Genomic DNA, 24,161 nt, shown 5'->3' with positions numbered 1-24,161 from the left:
TCCTAGAATCTTGATTTTTTTTTTTTCCATTTGGAGAAAAAAAGTAAAAATTCTGAAAACTGACTTCAGTCTCAACCAATCTGAATACCAGAAAAGCTCAGACTTTTCATTTTGATCAAACAATTTTACAGAAAGTTGAAATTTCCCAAGGTACATACAGTATGTCAGAATTCTGACTTTTTTTTCTCAGAAGTTTGACTCTTTTTTTCCCCCAAGAGATTAAAGTTTTTAATCTCAGAATTCAAACATCAAAGTAAAAATTCTGTGATTAAAGGAACATTTCAGACTTTTTTCTCAGAATGTTGAGATTTAAAAGAAGTCTGAGAACAAAGGCAGAATTCTGACATACATCTCAAATTTCAGGCTTTTTTTTCTCAGAATAAAAGCTCAAATCTCAGATGTCAGCTAAGAAGACTTGGTGTTCAGACTCGCTGCGTGTGGGAGTGAAAGTGTCTGAATGAGTGATTGATAGACAGAGGGAGGAAGTGCATAACACACACACACCGCTGAAATGATGAAGTACAAACAGCCGGAAAGAGATTTAATTAGCCCTGAAGTATCGACTGTACGCCGTCACTGAGTGCAGGATCACTGTACATGTTATTAGAACGCCAACGTTACAACACTCTGATTGGATGTTTCCTTCGTTAGGACGGTTTGCTGGATGTGTTTGTGAGGCGTGGAGAGTCACAAGTAACATTTATACACTTTGATAGAGAAGAACGTGCACGCTAGACCACTCTATGTTAAGACCCAACATCAAGACAGGATCAGATCCAGTCCCATCTTCCAGACAGGACTCAGTCTGATCTCATCTTAATCCACCATGAGCAGAGCACTTTGCAGCATTTAGCAAGTTACAGTGGCAAGGACACACTTCCTTTAACAGGCAGAAACCTCCAGCAGGACCAGACTCATGTTAGACACACATCTGCTGAGACCATGTTGGAGAGAGGGATAGAGGGAGGTGAAGAGAGAGAGAGATGATAGTGGGGAGACGGATAAGAAACAAAGTCAGGCTTTCATTTTATCTCAGAATCCTGAAACAAGAAGTCTGATGTAAATCTCAACATTCCAAGAAAAAAGTCAAGATTCTGGAAAAGGTCAAAATTCTGACTTTGATGTTTGAATTCTGAAAAAATAAAAACTCAGAACTCTTTGGAGAGAAAAAAGAAAACATTCTGAGAACTGACTTTAATCTCAGAAATACCAGAAAAAGTCAGTCTTCACTTTGATCTAACATTTCTTAAGAATTACAGAAAATTTGCGTTGTACGTCACAATTCTGAGGAAAAAAATTCAGCCTTTTTTTATTCCATTGACTTCTGTTCAGGAGAATTAGTTCCCCTTAAGATTTTAGTTTTTAAAGTCTGATTGGTTGTATCATGGTCCTGACTTTTAGATCAGACTTTTGGCTTTAAAAATAAAACATTAGTTCCCTTATCCTTTTCTAAACATTTCAATTTGTTACAGCAAAGGAACAAGTAATTAATTTGGTGCAGTTCTCACCTGACAGACAAACAAACCAAAGGGTTGTTAATGTTTTAAAATCTTCAGCAGCTGCTTACACCACTGCAAAAGATTTTGGTGCACATCCAGATCAAAATCAGGATTAAAGGTTCATTACATTATTAAAAGATAGAGGTAGTCAGAGGGTTTCTTCCTATATGACTGCTTTCTAATGAGACTAAACAAGGAAAACAATTGTGTGCAAAAATAAATCTCTTCCAGCCAATTTATCATCAAAATAACATCACGTATGAACCCTCCTCCTCCTTCTTTGTCTTCCAGGGGAAGGAGCTTTTATCCCAGAAGATCCCCGTGTGGCAGCAGGCGAGCGCCGAGCCCAACAAACTGCCGGATCGTGCCATGTTCCTGGCCCAGCAGATGAGCGGTACAGGTGGCACCCTGCCTCCAGGGGCTCATCATCCAGGCATGCCCATCTCTGAGCCAATCCCTGGAGCTAAGCCTCTGCCTGTGCCTCCAGAGCTGGCAGCCCTCAGGGCCAGCGGGGGTCTGGGACAGCAGGTTGGTGCCTTAAATCAACACTTAGCCCACCTGGGACCTGTGCTCTCTCCGTGTTTACCGCCACTTTATTTGATAATAGGTTTTTATAGAGGCAGCGTCCGTAGAGGATGGTGACATTCATGGACTGGTGCGGTTGGTCACTGGGTCCGTGTGGTGTTTGTGGATCTTTATACTGCAGTAAATGTCACTGCTCATAAATCTCTCCTGGAAAGCTTCCCTCTCAGTGGATCGGAGGACCCTCGCTCTAAAAAACCTGTGACTGTAATTTAAAAATGCACACGCACACGCCAGAGCAGCTTGTGTTACCTAACGAGCCTCTTAATAAAGACTTGAACATGTAGAGGGATGATGCTCCTAAACCTGCTGCTGCATCATGGGAGCACTGAACACATCCTCCGAAACCTCTTCAGAATGCAAATGACATCGTTAGCTAACCATGCTAATTAGCTTGTTGCACAGAAGAGGCTTAAGTTCCTCACATCCTCTGTGCCCCCTCCTCCTCCTCCTCCTCCTCCTCCACCAGGCCTAGTTACTGAAAAAGAAAAACCTTCAAGATTTACATGAAAGACCGCTTCAGTCTGGCTCCAGTTTCTAATTAAGAACCGCGATGCAAATTCAGCGGCGTGCTCCAGTCCCAGATTAAATACACTTTGAAAGTCTGCAGTCTCCCAGCAGTCATCCCGTATGTTTATCTTCAAACCAACATATAGCCCGACGTAGGCTTTTCATTAATCAGCACTTCCTGCCCCAGATCCACACTCCACCTTATTATTGATGTGCTGCTGGATGTTATATAACAGCTCTGGTCGGCGCACAGAGAGAAAAGAGTTTGTGTTTAATTGCCTGTATGCAAATGTCCTCGTCTTGCAGAGGCTGATGGGAGGCCTGGAAGGAGGGATGCCCCTGATGAACGGTACAGCCGGCATGCACGGTGGAGAGGACTACCAGCAGTGGGTGGAGGCGAAGGTGGCCCAGGGCAAGGCTTCGACTCAGACACAGAGGCACGGGGCGGAGGTCTTCTCCAACACCCTGCCTGTGCGCAAGGTGGCCCCCGCCAAGAGCAAGACAGCAATGAGTAAGGACTCGCACCGTGCACCACAATCTAACTACATAATGTGAATGAGCTGATGTCAAAGTGGTTTTGTAGTAGAAGTGTCCTCTAAAGGCTCGGCATGCTTCTTCTACACATGATAATTAATATGCATGTTTTAAACGACATATCCGTCACTACCCACGCCTCCTTAACATTGGGAAGGATGTTGCACAATGCATCCACTAGAGGGCACTCATACAAACCACGTCTCCATCACTGCCGTCCAGCTCCGGTCCGATGTATGCAAAGAAGGGGGCGAGATGACATCATAGGTTTATAGTTTCTCACCATCAATCTTTTATCAATCAATCTTTATTTGTATAGCGCCAAATCACAACAAACGTTATCTCAAGACTCTTTTACAAACATAGGAGGTCTAGACCACTCTATGTCAAATTATGAACAGAGACCCAACACCAAGACAGGGTAAGACTCAGTCTGACCCCACCTTAATCCATCATGAGCATTGCACATCGCAGTATTTAGCTAGTTACAGTGGTGAGGAAAAACTTCCTTTTAACAGGCAGAAACCTCCAGCAGGACCAGACTCATGTTAGACAGCCATCATGCCTCGACTGAGTTGGGTCTGGAAAGACAGATAGAGGGGAGTAAGAGAGAGAGGTGATAGTGATGAGACGAGTCGTAGAAGCTGTTGCCGCTGGAGTCCAGCACGTCCGTATCAGCTGGAGTCCAGATCGTCCACAGCAGGAGGACGTCTACGGCAGCTCAGAGGAATCACCAACTTGCAAAGTCTACCCTCTAAATGTCCAGAGAGGCGGGCTTTGAGCCTCCTAGCCAACAGCTACACTGTTCCCGCCTGTCAATCAAGTCAGCTGTGCCTCTCATTGGAAGACTAGTAATCTCAATATCTTTGAAATTGCAGCGTTATGAAAAAATTCACCCCCCCTCACAGTGTGAGCCGATCCAGAAATGAGGTATCCAGACTACACTCGTCTTTTGAACCAGGCTGTAAACATGTTTATTTCTGCTGTAAAGATCGGCTTCTTTGAATTAGTGTGTATGTGGTTTCCGGCACTTCCAGAGCCAGCCTCTAGTGGATCCTCGATGAACTGCAGTTTTTAGCACTTCCGCATTGGACTCATATTTTTAGACCGTAGGTTGCCGCTTGGGCAAAACACACTTTCCAAAGCGTTCTTCTTTGTTGTATTTGCCGATTTGGCTTGAACTTTGTGCTCAACACTGCCCCCGCAGTTTCTGATGGGTACTGCCACTTTTGGTCTGTCTCCCTAAGTTCCAAAAAACATGCAGAAATACAGACGAAATGGACGTAGAGCATAAAAAAATCCTTCTTCACAACAGCTCTTGTAATCCTCTTTTAGCCGGATGTTTTGGCGGTATCATACTTTAGTCTTCATGCTAACATCTACTGTTGATGTCCATCTATCAACCTTTTATAAACTTGCCATAGACGACTGCTTCTGCTGAGCATCAAACAGCAGTCACACAAACTTAGCGACTAGCTGCTGACTTCAAGAAGATAAAGGCATGGGGCGCTGGTGGCCTAGCGGTCCAAGCGCCCCACATATAGAGGCCACAGTCCTCGTCGCAGGGGTCGCCGGTTCGATTCCCGGCTGGTCAACCATCTCCTGCGTGTCTTCCCCCCGCTCTCTACTCCCCACAGTTCCTGTCTCTCTTCAGCTGTCCTGTCAAATAAAGGCAAAAAGGCCAAAAATATAACTTAAAAAAAAGGAGGATAAAGGCGGATATTTTCTCTATAGGTGGTGGAGACCAAAATGTGCCAAAAGAAAAAAATTGGAGTGAATAAAATCTGACTCCATAGTGAAGTTTTTGTTGCTTTTCATCACTTTGATGTGTTGCTGTATTCTTGCAACAACAACTTCACTAGGAAAGGTCAGTTTATTATGAAGATTAAGTGACAGACTGCCCCCTAGTGGCCACAAGAAAAATGAACCCTGATAGTCGTTTGAACTCCGAGGGGAACCAATCAAACGTGGACTTTATTTGTGATAAATTGTTGTCAAAAGGAAGAGGAAACATCAGAGAAAGAAAGGATAAACAGCAGACTGTGCATGCATGTATTTTGGAGGAATAGGTTAAGCTTACTTTAAAGATCTGATGGGTTAAAGACATGATAATGTAGATGTAACAGAAACTAAATGAAAGGCAGAGCGAAGTATCCTGAGTTCAATAAGCTTTTGTCACACATATTTTTGAGTTTTATTACAAGATAAAATCCACAAAAAGAAGAGCTAATGAAAAGTATCTGCCTGAGTGTCACAGAGAAGCTGCAGGTTTAATAAGAAACAGGACAGAACAAGAGGGAATACAGGGAGGAGTGATATTAAAAAGGAGAGTGAGGAATCAGGAGTAAAAATAGAAACAGGACAGGTTTTTAAAAAAAAAAGGAGTGTCATTTGAAATTTGAAGAGTTTGTCTTTTGGAACTGCGTGCAGACGGAAGTGACGTCGAGGCCACACAGAGAGATGTTTAACATCACCATTAAAGCCATCTGTCTCCCTCCTCTTGTCCTCTCTCATAGTGGAGACCCGTACGCTGCCCCGGTCCAGCTCCATGGCAGCAGGACTGGAGAGGAACGGGAGGACCCGAGTCCAGGCCATCTTCTCACACGCAGCCGGAGACAACAGCACTCTGCTGAGCTTCGCTGAGGGCGACGTGATCACCCTGCTGGTCCCCGAGGCCAGGGATGGATGGCACTATGGAGAGAACGAGAAGAACAGGATGTGAGTGTGCAGCAGCTTCAAGCTTTTCAAAGATGTGAATGCTTGTGTTTTCATCTCTAACAACTCTAACCTCTGATGTCCCCTCGACTCCTCCAGGCGTGGCTGGTTCCCCTTTTCCTACACCAGAGTGATCCCTGAAAATGATGCCAACTCCATGAGGCAGCTCCGAGTAAACAAGTATGTACTGACACGTGCAGATATTTGATATTTGAGATTCTCTTACTCAGGAGGATTTGCCTCTTTGGGAGAACATGCTCACAGTTTTCTTCTCTTCTGCTCTCCCTGTGTGTTTCCAGCCTCCAGCACGGGAAGAGCAGCAGCACAGGAAACCTTCTAGAGAGAGAAGACATGGCGATGTCTGTCCCTGACTACGGCATCCACTCCCGTATGGCGGCACAGAGCGCTGCGGCGCTGCATGGCAGACAACAACGCCCCTACAGCGTGGCGGTGCCAGGCTTCTCACAGGTGGGGGGCTTTCAGAACAAGCACATACAAACCCCCCCCACACACACACACACAGACGTTCACGTGTGACACACGAGCTGAACTGAGAGATCTGAGCGTGTCTGTCTCTGGAAGTTTTGCAGGTAGCTTATCTGTGCTGCGTGCTGCTGACCTGAGATAGAGGCGCAGGAACAGCTTTGCTTTGACAGGCTGTCTCTTCCTTTACCTGTTCACCTGTGCGGAGAACACTCTGCTACATGAGCTTATGTAAAGTCCTCCTTCGCTTCACTAGTCCTGTTTACAGAGAGATGAGAGTGAGACGGGGCACAGCTCAGATCGGAGAAGTCTCCCTCTGCAGCTGGCAGAGTTTGCAGCAGCAGCAGCAGCGATGATGATGATGATGATGATGATGATGATGAGAGAGGGGGGTTAATATTTCAAAAGTCAGAAGTAGACTTACGCAACACTAAACCCTCCTCTCCCAGCCCGGCTCCCCTCCTACGCCTCACCTGGAACATTACATGTGGGCGATGCCTAATTGCTCAGTAGTCATGTAACAACTTAAACTGTTCTTTCTGCCTCACAGCGCTCGGGGCCGGAAACATTTCCTGCTGACATTTACGCAGAACTGGGTTAATGTCTGCAGGATTATGTGCATTTGAAAGTATTCGAATGCTTTGGTCACCTTGTGAGCGCTGATTTGATAACAAGGAGGTCAGGCGGCATTTCAACACTGAGATGATGCACGCTCTGATTATCTCACCTGGTGGATCCATATCATATAAACAAAGCTGTATGGACTTTTATTTATCGTCCCACAAAACAGAGAAATTCACATTTAAAATCAGACTTTAATCAAAGATGCAACATTCAAACAGAGGTCTGTGTCATACAGCTGATGAGTGTTGATATGCAGTCCTCAGTATAAGCAGTGTGTCTCTGCTGCCATCTGGTGGCTGCTGCAGTCATTGCAGCTCTTCAGATTCTTCCTTTAAAGTTATATTCTGCAGCATTTTAGTCTTTATCAGAAAAGGACAGCTGGAGAGAGACAGGAAGGACTATAACCTCAGTATAGGGCTCACATTTAAACCTCTCTTTGCACAGATATCCTCATATGAGTGCAGAATTTTTTAGGCAAGGCCTGTGAGTATACTTTGGATGGAAAGCATGAAGAAGAAGAAGAAGAAGAAGAGGCCTGTTTCACTTTCACCACTGGGTCCATGGGTGCATCTCAAAGCTCTTAACTTCAGTCTCCTCGCTCCTCCACTTACCCGCAGTGGCGGAGCCAGGGGGTGTCCAGAGGTAGCCATGGCCACTTCTGAAAAGTGATTGGCCACCCTGAAATTCTTAAACATGATTGGCTGTTTGCCATGTCAGAGGCATTACTTGTATAGAAATCAGCTGTTGTGTTTCAACAAGCTGCAGAGACAGTAGTTTTGACTTTGGACAATCATCTTAATTTTTTTTTTAAAGTTATATTTTTGGCCTTTTTGCCTTTATTTCAATCAGGAGAGACACAATTTGAATATCAAGGTTATTTATTACAACTGAATGAATGATGAAACTTGACAGAAATCTTTGGCGTAAGGACTCTATGGGGATAATGTTGTGAGTGTAGGATGTGTGAATTTGGCAGCTGAAGAAATCACCCTAGAGTCCAGACTCTGGTGGTGATGGTTGAAGATCCAAGGAATTGAAGACTTGCAGAGACCAGGTGGAGACGGGGAGGTGGAGGGGTGCGCACCATCAATGCAAGAAGAAGGAACTAGCAGGAGAGAGAGACACATTTAGAAAGACAGCAGAGAGTTGATAGGCTGATGATAAGGGCGTGCCGCTGAGCTATTGGATGATGCCGCTGCTGATTAGCCAATGACAGCTCAGGAGCCTGCAGCTGGAAGCGGGTGAGCTATTGAACGAGGGAGAGGAGAGTTAAACTGCTGTGATTGCTTTATAGTCTTCCTGTCTGAACTTTCACTAGAGCTACATTTGATAGGACAGCTGAAGATAGACAGGAACTGTGGGGAGTAGAGAGTGGGGGAAGACATGCAGGACATGGTCGACAGGCTGGGAATTGAACTGGCGACCCCTGCAACAAGGACTGTAGCCTCAGTATGTGGGGCGCCTAGACCGCTAGGCCACCAGCACCCCAATCATCTTCATTTTGAGTCCTTAAAGAGTTCAGCAGATTTAAATGTTGACACTCTGTCCAGTTACATTTTTAATAGTAAAATTATTTTATAAGAAGAAGTTAAAGTAGATGGGATTATTGGAGGTAACCCTACTAGGTTTGGGGTGAGCCCCTGATGTTTTCCACGCCTGGCCACCCCTTACCAGTCAGTGCCCCAGTTTGGCCACCCAGGTCAAAACTGTCTGGCTCCGCCACTGCTCACTCGCCATTTTAAGCGGCGTCCCGAAGCTCTTAACTCTGCTGGGGGAGAGAGGAGAGAGGACGGAGGAGACTGATGGGAGGAGTGATAATCAAGGAAACACGAGAGCAGACTTCATGGAAGTGTTTTCTCTGACTGACACGCCCCCTTATCGAGTACCACTCACTGATTGGACGCTGCAGCGGCTCGGACCTCTCTGAAACTTCCCATCAAGACCTTAAGACAGTCACTAAGGGTGCCCTGAAACAGACTTGAAGACAGTCACTAAGTGCAGTGTGCAGAAACATCTTGGACAAAGCTCTAACGTGTCATCTTTTCTTCCTTCGGCAGCAAGGTGTTGAAGAGTATGAGCCACGCTTCCCCACAAGGTAAGAAAACCTCCATGTGTGCTTTTTTATCACTTTGAACTAATTCAGGTTTATACTAAGGTCAGACTGATCAAGCAGCGTATTGTCAGAATAGTTTGAGTGCTTTTTGCTGTTGGAGTTCTGTGGGTGGGATTGTGCCGTTTGGGATCTTTCTTCCTGGAGTCCAGACCCACAAACACACACCCAGCAGGACACACTCCCACTTTTCTTTTGTGTTGTTTTTCAGATCTTTTGTTCCCTTTCTGTTCTCTTTCTCCTTCTTTAAAGACACCATGAGTGATAAGATGATATGAATGCTCTTCAGTCTCTCCTAAAGAATTAAAACTACATTTAAGTTATTTTTTTAAGGCATGTTATTCTTTCAGTTTCTGCTTTAAGTTAAATTAAGTTTGCTTTCTGTTCATTTGTTTCAAACAACCAACGCTTTGACCTCCCAGCTCTTTCCCATGCACCATGCAGCTCCAGTAGTGCTTCCCCCTGCTAACTGCACTCATCCACCCAAACCCTTATCAGCTCGCTCTGCTTCAAACCCTCTCATTCACATTCACCAGGTGATCAAACATCATATCAGAGAGGTTATTTTTAATGATTAGGAGCTACAAAAGTTTGTTATTGCTTCAGCCAGCAGCTCTGCAGTGACTCTCTCCCTCCCTTTATTCGTTTCTGTGTTACTACGATGTTTGGAAGTTCATTCACATCCAGATTTAGGTTTATGTAACACAGAAACACGAAAACCCCAAAGAATCAAGCACAGACTTTATAAAACACGGACGAAGTGACACCCACTGGTTTTATGAAGAGGCGTTTTAAAGCCGAACAAAGGTGGTCAGCGTATTGAGAATGCTGACTCAGCTAAACGCCTCGTTTCTACTTCTGTAAGAGTGTGGAGGAAGGTCAACAGGAAGTCCATTCAGTCTTATAAGAGCCTGCAAACTCCTCCCCTCTGTAATACTTCAGTACAGAATATCTGCAAGCTAAGCTAACAGGCTAGAAAAGGACATGAGAAATGTTCTCCTCAGACTCTTTCCAAACAGAGCAGGTCTAGGTTAAGACCCAACATCAAGACCGGATCAGATCCAGTCCCATCTTCCAGACAGGACTCAGTCTGATCTCATCTTAATCCACCATGAGCAGAGCACTTTGCAGCATTTAGCAAGTTACAGTGGCAAGGACAAACTTCCTTTAACAGGCAGAAACCTCCAGCAGGACCAGACTCATGTTAGACACACATCTGCTGAGACCGTGTTGGAGAGAGGGATAGAGGGAGATGAAGAGAGAGAGAGAGATGATAGTGGGGGGACGCATAGTAGTAGCTGGAGTCTGGCACGTCCACAGCAGCAGAGATCCAGAGGAACCTACGAGACAAGGGAGCTCAGGGACTCCAGAAAGGTCTAAGAAAAGAGAGAAGAGAGGGAGACCAGAAGAAAGAAAAAGAGGAGAATAAATGGTGAAGGAAAGCATAAAAGGAAAGGACCGGATGATAAAAAGGAGACATAAAGGATGAAGAAACATGGAAAGAACAAAGAGAGAAGAGAGAAGTGAAGAAAGAAAGGAAAAATGAATAAAAGAAAGAAAGAAAGAAAGAAAGGAGGACAGAAAGTAAGAAAGACGGAATGAAAGGAAAAAGGAATGAAAGAGAGAAAGAAAAAAGGAAGAGAGAGAAGTGAATAAAGAAAGAAAGAGGGATGGAATAAAAGGAAAGAAATAAGGAAGAAATAAAAGGAAAAAGAAAGAAAGAAAGAAGGAATGAAAGAAAGAAAGAAAGAATGAAAGAAGGAATGAAAGAAAGAAAGAAAGAAAGAAAGAAAGAAAGAAAGAAAGAAAGAAAGACAGATAAAAGAAAGAAGGAATGAAAGAGGGATGGAATAGAAGGAAAGAAAGAAAGAAAGAAAGAAAGAAAGAAAGAAAGAAAGAAAGAAAGAAAGAAAGAAAGAAAGAAAGAAAGAAAGAAAGAAAGAAAGAAAGAAAGAAAGGATGAATAACAGACCCAAAAAAGGAATCTACAGCAGAGATCCAGAGGAACCTACGAGACAAGGGAGCTCAGGGACTCCAGAAAGGACCCCCTTTTTTTCTTTCATTTCTTAAACCCTGAAAGTTGCTTTGATCAGGTGCTTTTGTCCCGTTGGAGTCAATACAGTCCATTTCACAGCTCACTGCAGAGAGGATCTTGGAGCAATTACAAACTTTTGTACCTCTTCATCATTAAGACCTGAACATATGAAGGACTGGGCCTCATTTGAAAGTAGAGAATCCACCTTAAAGGGTCAGACTGAGTGGAGGTGTTAGTCTGTGGGGTTTGTGTCTCATGTTGGAGGACAGGTGTCTGCCTCTCTGTGTCCTGGTTGTGTGTGCTCCTGTTTCTCCCGAGCCAGCCCTCCTGGAAGCCTCCTTCTCTTTCTGTCCACAGTGCCACAGAGGGAAAGTTGATTTCCACAGTGTGAGGACAAACAGACAGACAGACACACTCAGCGAGACGATGCTCTAGGACAGGCACACCGCTGACCCTCCCCCTCTCCTCCGCCTCCCCCCCTAACCTCCCGCTTACGGCAATAAACTCTATCCCTGAGCCGATCAATGCAAGACAGAGACTTGTCCTGTGTCCTCCTCTCCTCCCTTCCTCCTTCCTCCTTAAATCCTGTCTTTCTGGCCGGTATCCACACTGGACCGCTTGTGAAGAGTCAGTGCAGTCACGCCGAGCCGAACACAGCAGAACGGACTCTGAGCCATCCGCATATTTATAATGGATGTGATGGACATGCTCCCTGAGGAAATGTATCTCTTGCTTGTCTTTCATGCATGTACATTTCTTTTCTATATTTCTGGGGATTATAACTCTCCACCAGACGGACCAGATTTTCACAAATGTGCGCTCCATCAGACTGACGCCGTGAAGGGAATGTAAATCAGGGTGTGAAATTAAAAGGTTTGATCCTAAAGAGGATTTTCATAATGTAAACATGATGACATTAAATCAATATTTTACTGGCTCTTTCAGTATTTAACACTAAGTTTACCTTTTCATGCTGTGAGGTTTTTTGTATTCCTCTGAGGAAAAGAGGCAACGTATCACGAGTAGTGAACCGATATTGTAAATGTTTGAACTTACAGAGCGGAGACAATGTCACAGGAATGTTTACTGTACATACACGAGGTGTTCGTCCTGCAGTATCTTTAAAAACATGCACCTTATGAGAGTTTCTATATCTGACTTTCTGTAAACAAACTTACTGTCATCACTCTAACTGTACTGTACTTTAAGACCTCTGGACTGGTTCTCCAGCATCTCACTGGAGCTGTGCTCAGACTCACAAACCCCCCGGTGCTCGGGTTCCTCTGATTATTGTGGTTTCTGAATGATCACACCAAGGCTGAATGAGATCGACTGTACCCTCCACCCTGAGTGACGTGCAAGGCTCGGAGTTGGCGTTAGCGCTGTTAGGAGACGTTTGCCAGAAAATAAGAGATGCCAAACTCTCACTGCCTCAAGAATCTGCAGCTTTCTCCCATCCTGCTTTGAGTTTGTTTGCTACAGGTTGAACAAGATGAACAGTTTTAACATCCATATTAACAACGTAAAACCATCCTCACCTGTGTCCTCATCCAAGAGTCAAATAAATGCAGTGAAATCCACTTTATCATCACATCTTTAAGATTTAAATGCTGCGCTGCGTCACCTGTGAGGTCTGAAACCACGACTTAGAGCGAGGAGACGGCTTCAGAGTTCTTATTCTGCAAAATACTTTATTTATTTTTACGTTTTTTAAAGGATAACATGGTTACACAAAGAAATATACAGGAGTGCATGCACAAATAATCAGTTCAATAGCTAGCTCAAATAGCTAGCGATGAAACTAAAGCTAGCTAGAGCTGGCTTTTGTGATGCGGCTGATTTACTGCACCTGCATGCTTTGCTCGATGGTGGGACCTCAAACTTGAAGTACTTCAGTGGTATTTTGATTTAGTTTGAAACCAAGTGCGTACAATTTGACACTAAGAGCGGTCTGAGAGTATTTCAAAGTGAAATGTGACGTTCAAAAGTGCAGTAGTGTCGTCATTTTAGGGTCAGGGTTCGGGTTAGAGTTAGGGTTTGGGGTTAGGGTTAGGGTTTAGGGTTTAGCGTTAGGGTTCGGGTTAGAGTTAGGGTTAGGGTTAGAGTTAGGGTTAGCGTTAGGGTTAGAGTTAGGGTTTAGGGTTTAGCGTTAGGGTTAGGGTTAGAGTTAGGGTTTGGGGTTAGAGTTAGGGTTTGGGGTTAGGGTTAGAGTTAGGGTTAGCGTTAGGGTTAGAGTTAGGGTTTGGGGTTAGGATTAGAGTTAGGGTTTGGGGTTAGGGTTAGAGTTAGGGTTTGGGGTTAGGGTTAGAGTTAGGGTTTGGGGTTAGGATTAGAGTTAGGGTTTGGGGTTAGGGTTAGAGTTAGGGTTTGGGGTTAGGGTTAGAGTTAGGGTTTGGGGTTAGGGTTAGAGTTAGGGTTTGGGGTTAGGGTTAGAGTTAGGGTTTGGGGTTAGGGTTAGAGTTAGGGTTTGGGGTTAGGATTAGAGTTAGGGTTAGCGTTAGGGTTAGAGTTAGGGTTTGGGGTTAGGGTTAGAGTTAGGGTTAGCGTTAGGGTTAGAGTTAGGGTTAGCGTTAGGGTTAGAGTTAGGGTTTGGGGTTAGGGTTAGAGTTAGGGTTTGGGGTTAGGGTTAGAGTTAGGGTTTGGGGTTAGGGTTGGGGTTAGAGTTAGGGTTTGGGGTTAGGATTAGAGTTAGGGTTAGCGTTAGGTTTAGAGTTAGGGTTTGGGGTTAGGGTCAGGGTTAGGGGTTAGGGGTTAGGGTTTGGGGTTAGGGTTCAGGTTAGAGTTAGGGTTTGGGGTTAGGGTCAGGGTTAGGGGTTAGGGTTTGGGGTTAGGGTCAGGGTTAGGGGTTAGGGGTTAGGGTTTGGGGTTAGGGTCAGGGTTAGGGGTTAGGGTTAGGGTTAGTGTCGTCATTGTCCATCATGGTAGCAGCAGGAAGCAGGAGGATGCTGCAGCGGCTTTGCTACTGTGTGCCAAAAGTGACAAAATAGCACGCAATTTTTTAAAAGTGATGATTTAGCACTTTAATTGCATCGAAATGAACACGCCAAAACTGACAGCCTTCGCAATAAAACATCACTTTTGGAATCAGACTCTCTTACAGACTGATAGAGGCACCCGAAGTTCTTAATCTGCAAAACCTTTGTTTATTTTTATGTTTTTTTAAAGGATAAAACTGTTACACATACAGAATGATGCAGGAGTGCATGCACAAAGATTCAGTTTCATCACTGACTGAAATAGAGCTCTGCAGGCTTTTGTGAAGCACTTCAGTGATTTTTTGATTTTTATTTGAAACAAAATGCAGATTACTTTTCTTTTGTATTAGTTTTTGTAAGTTGAGCCCTATGGAAGTTGAAACATGCTGTTTAAAGGTGCAGTAGTGTCGTCACCTGCAGCGACTTTACAACGGTGTGACAAAAAAGAACCCAACTTAGAAAGGCAGTGTTGATTTCAAACTTTAAGTGCATTGAAATTAACTTGCAAAAACTGACAGCTCTGTTTGAAAATCATCACTTTTGGAATCAGACTCTCTTACAGACTGGATTCTTGGAGGAATACTGATCGGATTAATTGCAGTTAAAGTTTATCCATCAGCCGAGTAAACTCATGAATGCATGAAAGCAAAGAGAACCGATCCGACTGCTTCGCTCGGCGCACACAACCTTTAAAATCTTTTCTTTCTGCAACCTTTTGAATCTTTTTCTGCATCCAGCCGAACACTAGTGCCTCCCGTTGTGAGTTAAGTGACCGACACTTTCAAACGCTGATGAACTTCTGAGATCCAAACGACGTGCTGTGATAATGAAACAGGGGTCATCGCGCTGTGTCAGGTTTATCCAGGGTTCAGATCCGATACACGGTGCAGCTTTAACAGGGAGGGGAGTCGATTTCACGTTGAAACCTCATTCAGCCTTCTTGATCTGTAGTCTTTGTATTTAAAGGCTTGATTTTACGACCACAGTGAGTAAAAAGCATCGTGTTTTAAAGAAGAGACGGAGTGTGTGTGTGTGGTTTTCTCTGCGTGCTGAATAAAGATGCAGGTCTGCTCGTCTTTAAGAGGCCTCGGCTAGTGCCTGTTTTTACCAACCACCCTCTGTCCTCATCTGATTTCCGCTCACTCTCTGTCAGAGCTTTTTCTTTCCATCTTTTGAGTGTCAAAATAAAACCCATGGAGGAGGTGAAACTGTAACTGTGCAACCTCTCAGTTTCCTCCTGCTCTGCACAATCACTGATTCATGCTGTTGAAGTGTCTCCCTGCTGCTGCTGTAGATGTCTGCTGTCTCACCCCTTCCTCTCCTCTCTGTGACCTAACACTCGTCTCCCCCTTGAGCCTTTCCAACCCTTTCTGTTCCATCTGTGTTTTGGTCGAGTGCAAACGACTGGAAGCTGCCAGCGTTTCTTCTTTCTCCACTAAAATAAGTCCAAGGTATGAGTGTCACCCCTGCAGAGATAGCACACCAACCAACCAACCACCTGTGGCCAAATGTACTCCTGCATCAACTGATGCGCTTTTATTTTGAAGGATTCTGTTGTATAAGAGCCGAAACATCTTAATATTGTACAGAGAATTCATGGACATGCATGCTTTGGGGGCACCAAGGGGTGTAACATTGATGGCCTCAAATGTATGGTGATTTCTACTTTGAACAGTATGAAATAAATTTATTCAGAAGGAACTTTTATTTGTTTGTTTGTTTTTATCTGAAAAGAAAGGAAACAACTTTGACTTCTTTGTTTTTATTTGTTTAATAAAGTGATTTTCTTGCACCTCTTTCATCGCTTTTGGAAGAAAGAATTTTTATTTAAGTGAAATTAATTAAAAGCACTTCTCCACAATCTCTGCTCCTCCGTCCAGAAGATCAATCCTCCGCTGTCATTGATCCTAAACCTGCTGATCATCGTCTTGCTTTAACGCAGCTCCTCTTGCATAAATTATTTGACTCAGTTTCCATCGTTACCTCCCCCTCGGCTCGACCGTGTTGCATGTACAGTGTGTTTGTTCAGTGCTCAGTAGTAGTTACGCTGCATCCTACCTGCCCTGACCTGCCAATGCCATGCACCTGCTGACCTGCTCCTCCTGCTGCTGCTAGCAAAGGTACCTTTTTTAACTCAACTGTGTGTGAGAGAGACTTTGTGTGTGTGTCCAAATCAGATCACACTTATTATAAACTCCTGATGTCTGTGGTGTTTTTAGTCCACCTGCCTGTTTTTGTTTCTTTTCTGTGTTGTGGTTCATAATTTACATGTTAACACACCGACTGTGAGCTTGTAGATCTGTTATCTGAATGACTTTTGATGTATGCATCTGTGACGCCACGTTATTCTCAGATACATCATAACGTCTACTGCAGGCAAACAAGACCATCACTGAGCACGACTGGAGCCATGACACTGAATCTGTGCCGTCTTTGTTGAAGCAAGGATTCTTAAATTAGACTCTATCTTAATCTGCATGTAGCTCAGTGACATATCTCTATGAAGTGTTAAATAATAAGGCCCTTCAGAGTTGGGCTGTGCCTGCTATCTGTCACTATGTCCCCACTCTGAAGACCAGCCTGAGACCACGCTAACATTTTTACCACAGTATCAACAGGCAGAGGGGGAACATGAGGGACTACTTTCTGTGGATTGATTTGATATGACATGTGATCAGGTCGTCTCAAGCATGGGGTGATGGGGTTTTGACCAATCAGAAACATTCTATTGTATTCTGTTCCTCTCTGCTTTGATCTATTCCGTTTTGTTCCGACTCAGTATACTCTGTTGGTTACGTTCTGCTCTGTTATATTCTGCTTTGATCTATCCTGTTATATTCTGCTTTGATCTATTCTGTTCCATTCTGATCTGATCTATTCTGTTCCATTCTGCTTTGATCTATTTGCTTCTGTTCTGCTTTGATCTATCCTGTTATATTCTGCTTTGATCTATCCTGTTATATTCTGCTTTGATCTATTCTGTTCCATTCCGCTTTGATCTATTCTGTTCCATTCTGCTTTGATCTATTTGCTTCTGTTCTGCTTTGATCTATCCTGTTATATTCTGCTTTGATCTATTCTGTTCTGTTCTGTTCTGCTTTGATCTACCCTGTTATATTCTGCTTTGATCTATTCGGTTATGTTCTGCTTCGATCTATTAAATTCTTTGCTGTTTTCATCTCTTCCATTCCATTCTCCTTTGATCCATTTTGTTCCATTCTGCTTTGATCTATTTGGTTTTGTTCCAACTAAGTATACTCTGTTTGGTTATGTTCTGCTCTGATTTGTTCTGCTCTGTCTTGATCTATCCTGTTATATTCAGCTTTGATCTATTCTGTTCCATTCTGCTTTGATCTATTTGCTTCTGTTCTGCTTTGATCTATTCTGTTCTGTTCTGCTTTGATCTATTCTGTTCTGTTCTGCTTTGATCTATTCTGTTCTGTCTTGATCTATCCTGTTATATTCTGCTTTTATCTATTCTGTTCCGTCTTGATCTATCCTTTTATATTCTGCTTTGATCTATTATATTATATTCTACTTTGAACTATTCTGTTCTGTTCTGCTTTGATCTATTAAATTCTTTGCTGTTTTCATCTCTTCCATTCCATTCTCCTTTGATCCATTTTGTTCCATTCTGCTTTGATCTATTTGGTTTTGTTCCAACTCAGTATACTCTGTTTGGTTACGTTCTGCTCTGATTTGTTCTGCTCTGTCTTGATCTATCCTGTTATATTCTGCTTTGATCTATTCGGTTCTGTTCTGTTTTCATCTCTTCTACTCTATTCTCCTTTGATCCATTTTGTTCAATTCTGCTATGATTTATTTCATTCCTTTCTGCTTTGATCTTTTCTATTCCTTTCCACTCCATTCTTCTCTGTCCCATTCAATTCTGACATTTTTACCACACTGTCAACAGGCTGAGGGGAAAAGTGCCGGACTCCTTTCTGTGAATTGATTTGATATGACGTGTGATCAGGTTCTTCCTGGCGGCCCTTTTGTTGGTGAGGATTAACCCTCTTTTTATGGCCAATCAGAATCAAGTATTTAACAGAACTAGGTAATAAGTGAGATCCAAGTCCAGGCTCCAGGTCGTCTCAGTCATGGTCTCATTATGAATCTTAAACATCCTTTGATATTAATAACTTGTGTTAAATCTGCATCCTGTGAACTTTAAGGCCTTTTAGATCAAACTGTACGTAGTGATGATAAGAAGAAGCTTGTTTGTGACTCGTGTTTGAGAAGCTGCTGAATGCTCACACATGAGGACTGTCTCTGCCTTTCAGCACCGGGCCTGATTACGCCCGCTTTTGAGTGACCAGAGCACATCGTAAGTGACTGAGCGTGGGTGTTCATGCAGCTGCTTCCTCTCTCACTTCATGTTGGTTGAGCAGCTGCTTCATTGTGACGTGAGCTCTGGGTGTCGTGGCGTGCCTTTGGGTGCTTTCATCTCTGTGTGTTTTTCACGTCACGTGGCTTCATCCTGGTTCACACGTTGAATATGTGTCGCATGTTTCTGCATCGTGTTCCATTTCTCCTCCTTCTTTATGCATGACTCATCAAACTTTTATCACATCGCTGCTTTCCTGTTGCTAAGAAGGAGATGTTCCATCCTGTGCTGTCTTTAACTTGTTTTAACATTTTTATTGGCGCTTTATTTCACCTCTCACTCTCCTGTTTCCTCCCAGCGACAATCCACCCAACATGCCTGCTGTGGAGGCCCCACCCAAACCGCCCCTTTCTGATGACGAGGAGGTTCAGGAAGTGAAGGACCCCCTGCTCGACGAAGCTCAGTACGACTCCTTGGAGAAGGCCTTGAGTTGCTCCGGGAGAGTCTACTGAGCTCTGATCGAACCAGCTGCAGGTGGATGCTCGGTGCATCCTCTCGCCTCAGCGTCGAAGCTGTGATTCAACTTATATAAAACGATAATGTGACCAGCAAATTAACTGCATCACTCAATTTTACATTAACAGTAATCTCTGTGTTAGTGGAGAGATAACCTAATGTAAATAAAAGATAGACGTGATTATATCTGATTTACGGGCGTGGAGAGAACACCCAAGGCCAGGCCAGGATTTGAAGATCTGGCGTTTCTCTTGATTGTTGTCCTTTGAGATGCATCTCAGGCGTGTGCTCTGGGTTACAGAAAATGTGATATGCAGACGATGTGGCTCACTTGGATAAATTCTTACTTCTTGCAGACTCACTAGATCTATATCTGGTCTTTTAAGTCGCCTATAAACATCTCAATGCTTCAAAATACAGCATACTTCCAGGGATGCACGATATAGATCAGTCTGAACAAGTATTAGCTGATACTCTAAATTTTTAAATATTTTATATTATTCCATAATACGGTCTTACTGGACAAAAACAACCAATAAGACATTCTTTCATTGACTTGTTAACACGCCTTCACACTCCGATACAGTAGGTGGCGCTATGTGATCCACAGTTAGGTACAGAGAAGAAGAAGAAGTGGCGAAGTGGATGTCTTTTTACTATTTCAGAAGAGGATGAAATGATTGAAATGTGTAAGTTTTAACACAACACATTTTTACGATCACTTTAAAAGCCGTCATCGCAACAGAAGTGAAGTAGCCGCAGCTAGCGTTAGCATCAATAAAAGGTTTAAAAGTGTCGTACTTTAGTATGAAACAGACATGATGCAGCACTGGAGTTCTACCAGTTACGGCCTGATCCGTCTCTGATCCGTCACAGCACCAGATCTGATAGGTTTCTATTCTAGTCCATGTGTTAACTTCCACTGGATCCGCTCCATTGCGTTTCCGGTTTGCGTCTCTGATCCAGCAGGTCAGAGTCCTCCGGATCAGATACACAAGACTTCTATTGGCTCGTTTCCACCAAGCGGTCTGTTATGGATCAGTACAGTTTGGTACGGGTCGGATCGGTGAAGCCTGATTCTGTTTGCGTTTCCACAGCCAACCGTGCCCTACTTGGTGGGCGGCGTGTAAGCTGGATGCGATAGCAGCGTTAGCTACGTGATAGCGTGACGTCATGGCAGCGCGACACAGTGTACCCCGCTAAAAAGACGAGGAAAGTCTCTGCACCTCTTGACGCCATTTTCCAAACAAAGAAAGTTCTCTTTCAGAAGTCCACAGGAGATTTAAACACGGCGGGGTTATGTGTTGTTCTTTATTACCGCTGTCACACAGGAAGTGGCGATTCTGTCGACCAATCAACGGACTGCAGTGTTTCTAGCTCCACCTTCTGGGGTCAGATCGGTATGTCTGGCACCCCAACAGAAGGGGACCACAAAGGGGGACGGTACGGCTCGGTGATTTGGAGACCTGTCCCGGTTTTAGTCGATGGAAACGCCCTAAAATGTACAGAGATGAACCGAACTGAACCGCTTGGTGGAAACTTGGGGCTTATGTTTGCCGGATGGAGCGGGACAGGAAGTCAGGTTTCACTAAAAACAAAATGAAAACATCCGTTTAATTTTCAGAATAAAACACTCTGTGTTATCACCAGATCGTATTTCACTTAACTACAACAACAAACCAAAGTCATGATGAGCGGAGCCAGGCCTGGAGTCAACAGGGTCAGAGGTTTTCAGAGGACCAGAAAGACAACATGGATGAGGAGAGGAGGAGGAGGAGGAGAGTCCTCAGTCACATGACTCCAGCTGTCTGGCGGTCCTGCTCCGTGCTGCTGTTCTTATGCTGAGGTGTGCAGAAACGACACATTTTGTAATCAGTAATGATCTCAGTATTACTCACCGGTATCAGCTCCAAAATATCTATATCGTGCATCCCTGCTTCCTTCCCCTGCCGAGTCATTTAAAGGGCTTTACGTCACTGAGGTATGAACCTGTGAACACTGCCTGTGTCCGAGCTGCTGCATCTCACACTCTTACTGTTACACACCCAGAGATCAGAGAGTCTGTTATTTTATATGATATAAGACGGATTGTCTAAAGAAGCAACAGTCCGGTGTTTCAGTAAAAGATGGAGAGAGAGAAATCAGCCGTATCTGTGATTGGATCTGTGCTGATAATGACATCGACTCGTATACTGTGTCCTCTGTTTCAAATACTGTAACGTGTAATCACAGGAAATCTACTCTGTAAGCAGCAGGTGTTCTTACAGTCACTGTGTCCTGTAAGAGTTCTCATTGATTGATTTGATGTTTGATTGATATCGTGTTTGAGACGTTTTTAAGATCTTTAAGAAACATGTTAAACGAAATAATGAAATACTTTAATCAAAGAGAGAAACACATCGTGATTGGATGTTCTGTCGAGGTTTTAAAAGTATAGACTGATGGAGAGACGGGAGCACTGAGGGTTACACTGATGGAGGTTTTTATGAGTCTAAATCTGATGTCTCTTAGATTCCTGCGTCCACACAGATATGAAGAGGATAACGATGGCCAAAGAGCAAAACCTCCTGTGCAGATAGGAGGTGTTATGCCTCAAAATATTCCCAGCAAATGTGATTGGAGGTTTTGGTCATGTGACTTTTCTGTCACAATGAAGGGCGAGGTTACCTTGGAGACGCACTGAAAATGTGCAGCCTTTCTTGTTCTCATCATTTAAAGTGAAATTCGCAAATCAGAAAATTATGCAGATAGGAGGTTTTGCATTTTGGCCATCGATAAGTGAAGTTAGATTCGTACTTCTTTCAGCCCTCAGATATGAAACAATCAGTTTTATTTTCAAGAAACGCCGTCCTCATTTCACGCCGAGTACAATCAACACTTGAAGAAGTAGTCCCAAATAAAACTAGGGCTCTGTTTTTATAAAGAGATGTTGCAGTTACATTTTTAAAGATGATATTTTGGAGGATGTGAGGGTGGAGACAGAAATCTAAGAGGACATGTAAAACAACAGAGGATGGATCACAAACTTTATAAAATGAGCTTTGGTGGAAGAATCTGTGAGATGGATTCGCAGCACATAAAACAGAGACTCATTTTAAAAATGTGCACGGATGTTTAAACAAGATTTGTTCCACATTCAGGAAATGTTGCTTCAACCGGTGTTACAAACCTCTTCTAAACTTGTGTCTGAGTTGGAGAGAAGGAAGCCTCTGCAGTGAAATGTGTTTTAGTCTGTGTTTATTTGGAAGAGTGAGACATCACCTTATGCCAGGATAGTGTGTGTTAAATCCACTTTTGTTTCATGGTTCAAACAGGAGAGAGAAAAGGTTTTCTTTCTGACTGAACATCAGGATACTTGTTGAAGTTACATCTCAGAAAAACTACGTCTCCATGACGGAGAGTTAGAGCCACATCAAGGAAGAAGATATTCAGATTCCAACTAGCAATCCGGCATTTAACCAAAGCGTAGATTAAACGTACGACTTCATCCTTGTGAATTCCCGACTTTATTTTTGTAATCGTCAATTTTTCTTCTCTGAATCCCATCTTAAGTTCTTCCACATTGTTGCCCCAATATTTATTGTAATTCTCACCAGTGAAAACAGGTGAACTAAAGGGGTTTTGTCAGGTTGTAAAAAGAAGTGTTTGTTGTAGCACTGATTTTGGCCACAAGAGGGTGAAAACACAACTTCCTGTCATTCTAAAAGGATTTATGTACTTGTGTCAATAGACCAAGCGGCAACCTCCGGTCTAAAAATATGAGTCAATGCGGAAGTGTTAAAAGCTGCAGTTCATTGAGGATCCTCTTGAGGCTGGCTCCGGAAGTACCAGAAGTCACATACACATGAATGGGAAAAAGCCGATCTTTGCAGCATTAATAAACATGTTTACAGCCTGGTACAAAAGATGAGTGTAGTCTGAATATCTCATTTCTCGATGTCCTCTCACTGTGAGGGGGGTGAATTTTTTTCTAATTCGGCAATTTCGAAGATATTGAGATTACTAGTCCTCCAATGAGAGGCACAGCTGCCTGCAGGAACACTGTAGCTGTTGGCTAGGAGGCTCAAAGCCCGCCTCTTTACGTCACACTGGCTCGACAGAAGCAATATGGCTGCTGCAGCCGATTGGCTTCAAAACAGCGTTCAGAAACAGATGAGTGACGTCACGGATACTGCGTCCATATTTTTTACAGTCTATGCAATACACTTATAAAGAGCAGACGCCGCATTGGCTGCTAGGGTGCAAAAAATATGGCTGCCATCTTGGTCCGGTCATCCTACCCATGATCCTTCCTGTAAATGGAAACTGAAGCAGCAGAGACTTCAAGATGCCAGAGCTCTGTGTGCCAAAATACCCATCATACATCACATATATCACATCTCAGAATATCGTCAGCGCCAATAGGAAGTAGCGGTCGATGCGGCGTCTACTCTTTATATGTCTATGCTTGTGTCTTCTTCAAGGTGTGTTTTATTCCTCCACACACGTGACACACTGTGATGTCTGACAGGAGTGTGTTTGTGTAGAGAAGCATGTCACTCTCTAGTGGTCAAAACATGTTACTACAGCAGCGCCTGAGTAGATACTTTCAAATGTTCACCTGTGTTTGCACATTAAACGTGCAAAGATGGAACTTAAGAGGATCGTCCTGTCCAAACAAACTTTAACTTTTCCTGTAAAAATGTCCTTTGGGGCTCCCGTAGATTGAATGTTATCAGCTTCCTCTCACACACTTGTGGTATTCACAGTGTAAAGAATGACACCACATTTCATCCTGTAAATTCAGATTGAACTCCCCTCTTCCCAGATGTCTGATCTTTGCACTTGTTTGGAGAAACCTGATGGCTGTGAGCAGCTTTTAAAACATCACATATGAAAGTGTATTTAAAGCCTGTGTCAGTGTAACTCTGAGTGAGACTTAAAGATGAACATGATACGATTGTGAGGACTTAAAGTCAAACCTGTATCGTTGTGTGATTTGATGGAAAACTGTGTTTTTCAATTTAATTTTGAGAATAAAGAATCAAGTATTAACCCACGTTGTTCTGTTTGTCTGTTATTTGTTGTGATGCTGGGATCAGGATACATCATACTTGTCTGTTGTTACGCCTGCAGCACTGACAAAGCTAAAGCAATGTTTTAATATATATTCCCAGTCCACCTTGAGGAAACAGTCACGTCATGTTATACCCGACTTTCAAAATTGAAAGCACGTGAATGACTTCTCAACTCGGACCCTGGGACCATCCAA

The 24,161-nt window shown here is 43.5% G+C and overlaps 1 protein-coding gene and 1 long non-coding RNA gene across 2 annotated transcripts in view; both read left to right on the top strand.

Moving 5' to 3' along the window:
* Nucleotides 1-12,672, top strand: part of LOC117830419 (brain-specific angiogenesis inhibitor 1-associated protein 2-like) — a 59,856-nt gene extending 47,184 nt beyond the window's left edge. Inside the window, exons 6-12 of the mRNA XM_034708528.1 lie at nt 1,791-2,027; nt 2,898-3,102; nt 5,642-5,843; nt 5,940-6,020; nt 6,140-6,308; nt 9,005-9,042; nt 11,450-12,672. Coding sequence (XP_034564419.1) covers nt 1,791-2,027; nt 2,898-3,102; nt 5,642-5,843; nt 5,940-6,020; nt 6,140-6,308; nt 9,005-9,042; nt 11,450-11,483 — 966 coding nt within the window. The 3' untranslated portion in view covers nt 11,484-12,672. The remainder of the gene's footprint in view (nt 1-1,790; nt 2,028-2,897; nt 3,103-5,641; nt 5,844-5,939; nt 6,021-6,139; nt 6,309-9,004; nt 9,043-11,449) is intronic.
* A 5,296-nt stretch (nt 12,673-17,968) lies between these two features.
* Nucleotides 17,969-19,818, top strand: LOC117830418. Its single transcript, XR_004634783.1, has 3 exons — nt 17,969-18,068; nt 18,351-18,394; nt 18,753-19,818. It is a non-coding gene; the product is annotated as an uncharacterized LOC117830418 (long non-coding RNA).
* Nucleotides 19,819-24,161: the final 4,343 nt, after the last annotated feature.

This window comes from Notolabrus celidotus, chromosome 18, assembly GCF_009762535.1.
Source record: "Notolabrus celidotus isolate fNotCel1 chromosome 18, fNotCel1.pri, whole genome shotgun sequence".
In the NCBI taxonomy this organism is placed as follows: domain Eukaryota; kingdom Metazoa; phylum Chordata; class Actinopteri; order Labriformes; family Labridae; genus Notolabrus; species Notolabrus celidotus.
Note: the sequence above shows the minus strand (reverse complement) of the source record. Positions and strands in the feature narration are given on the sequence as shown.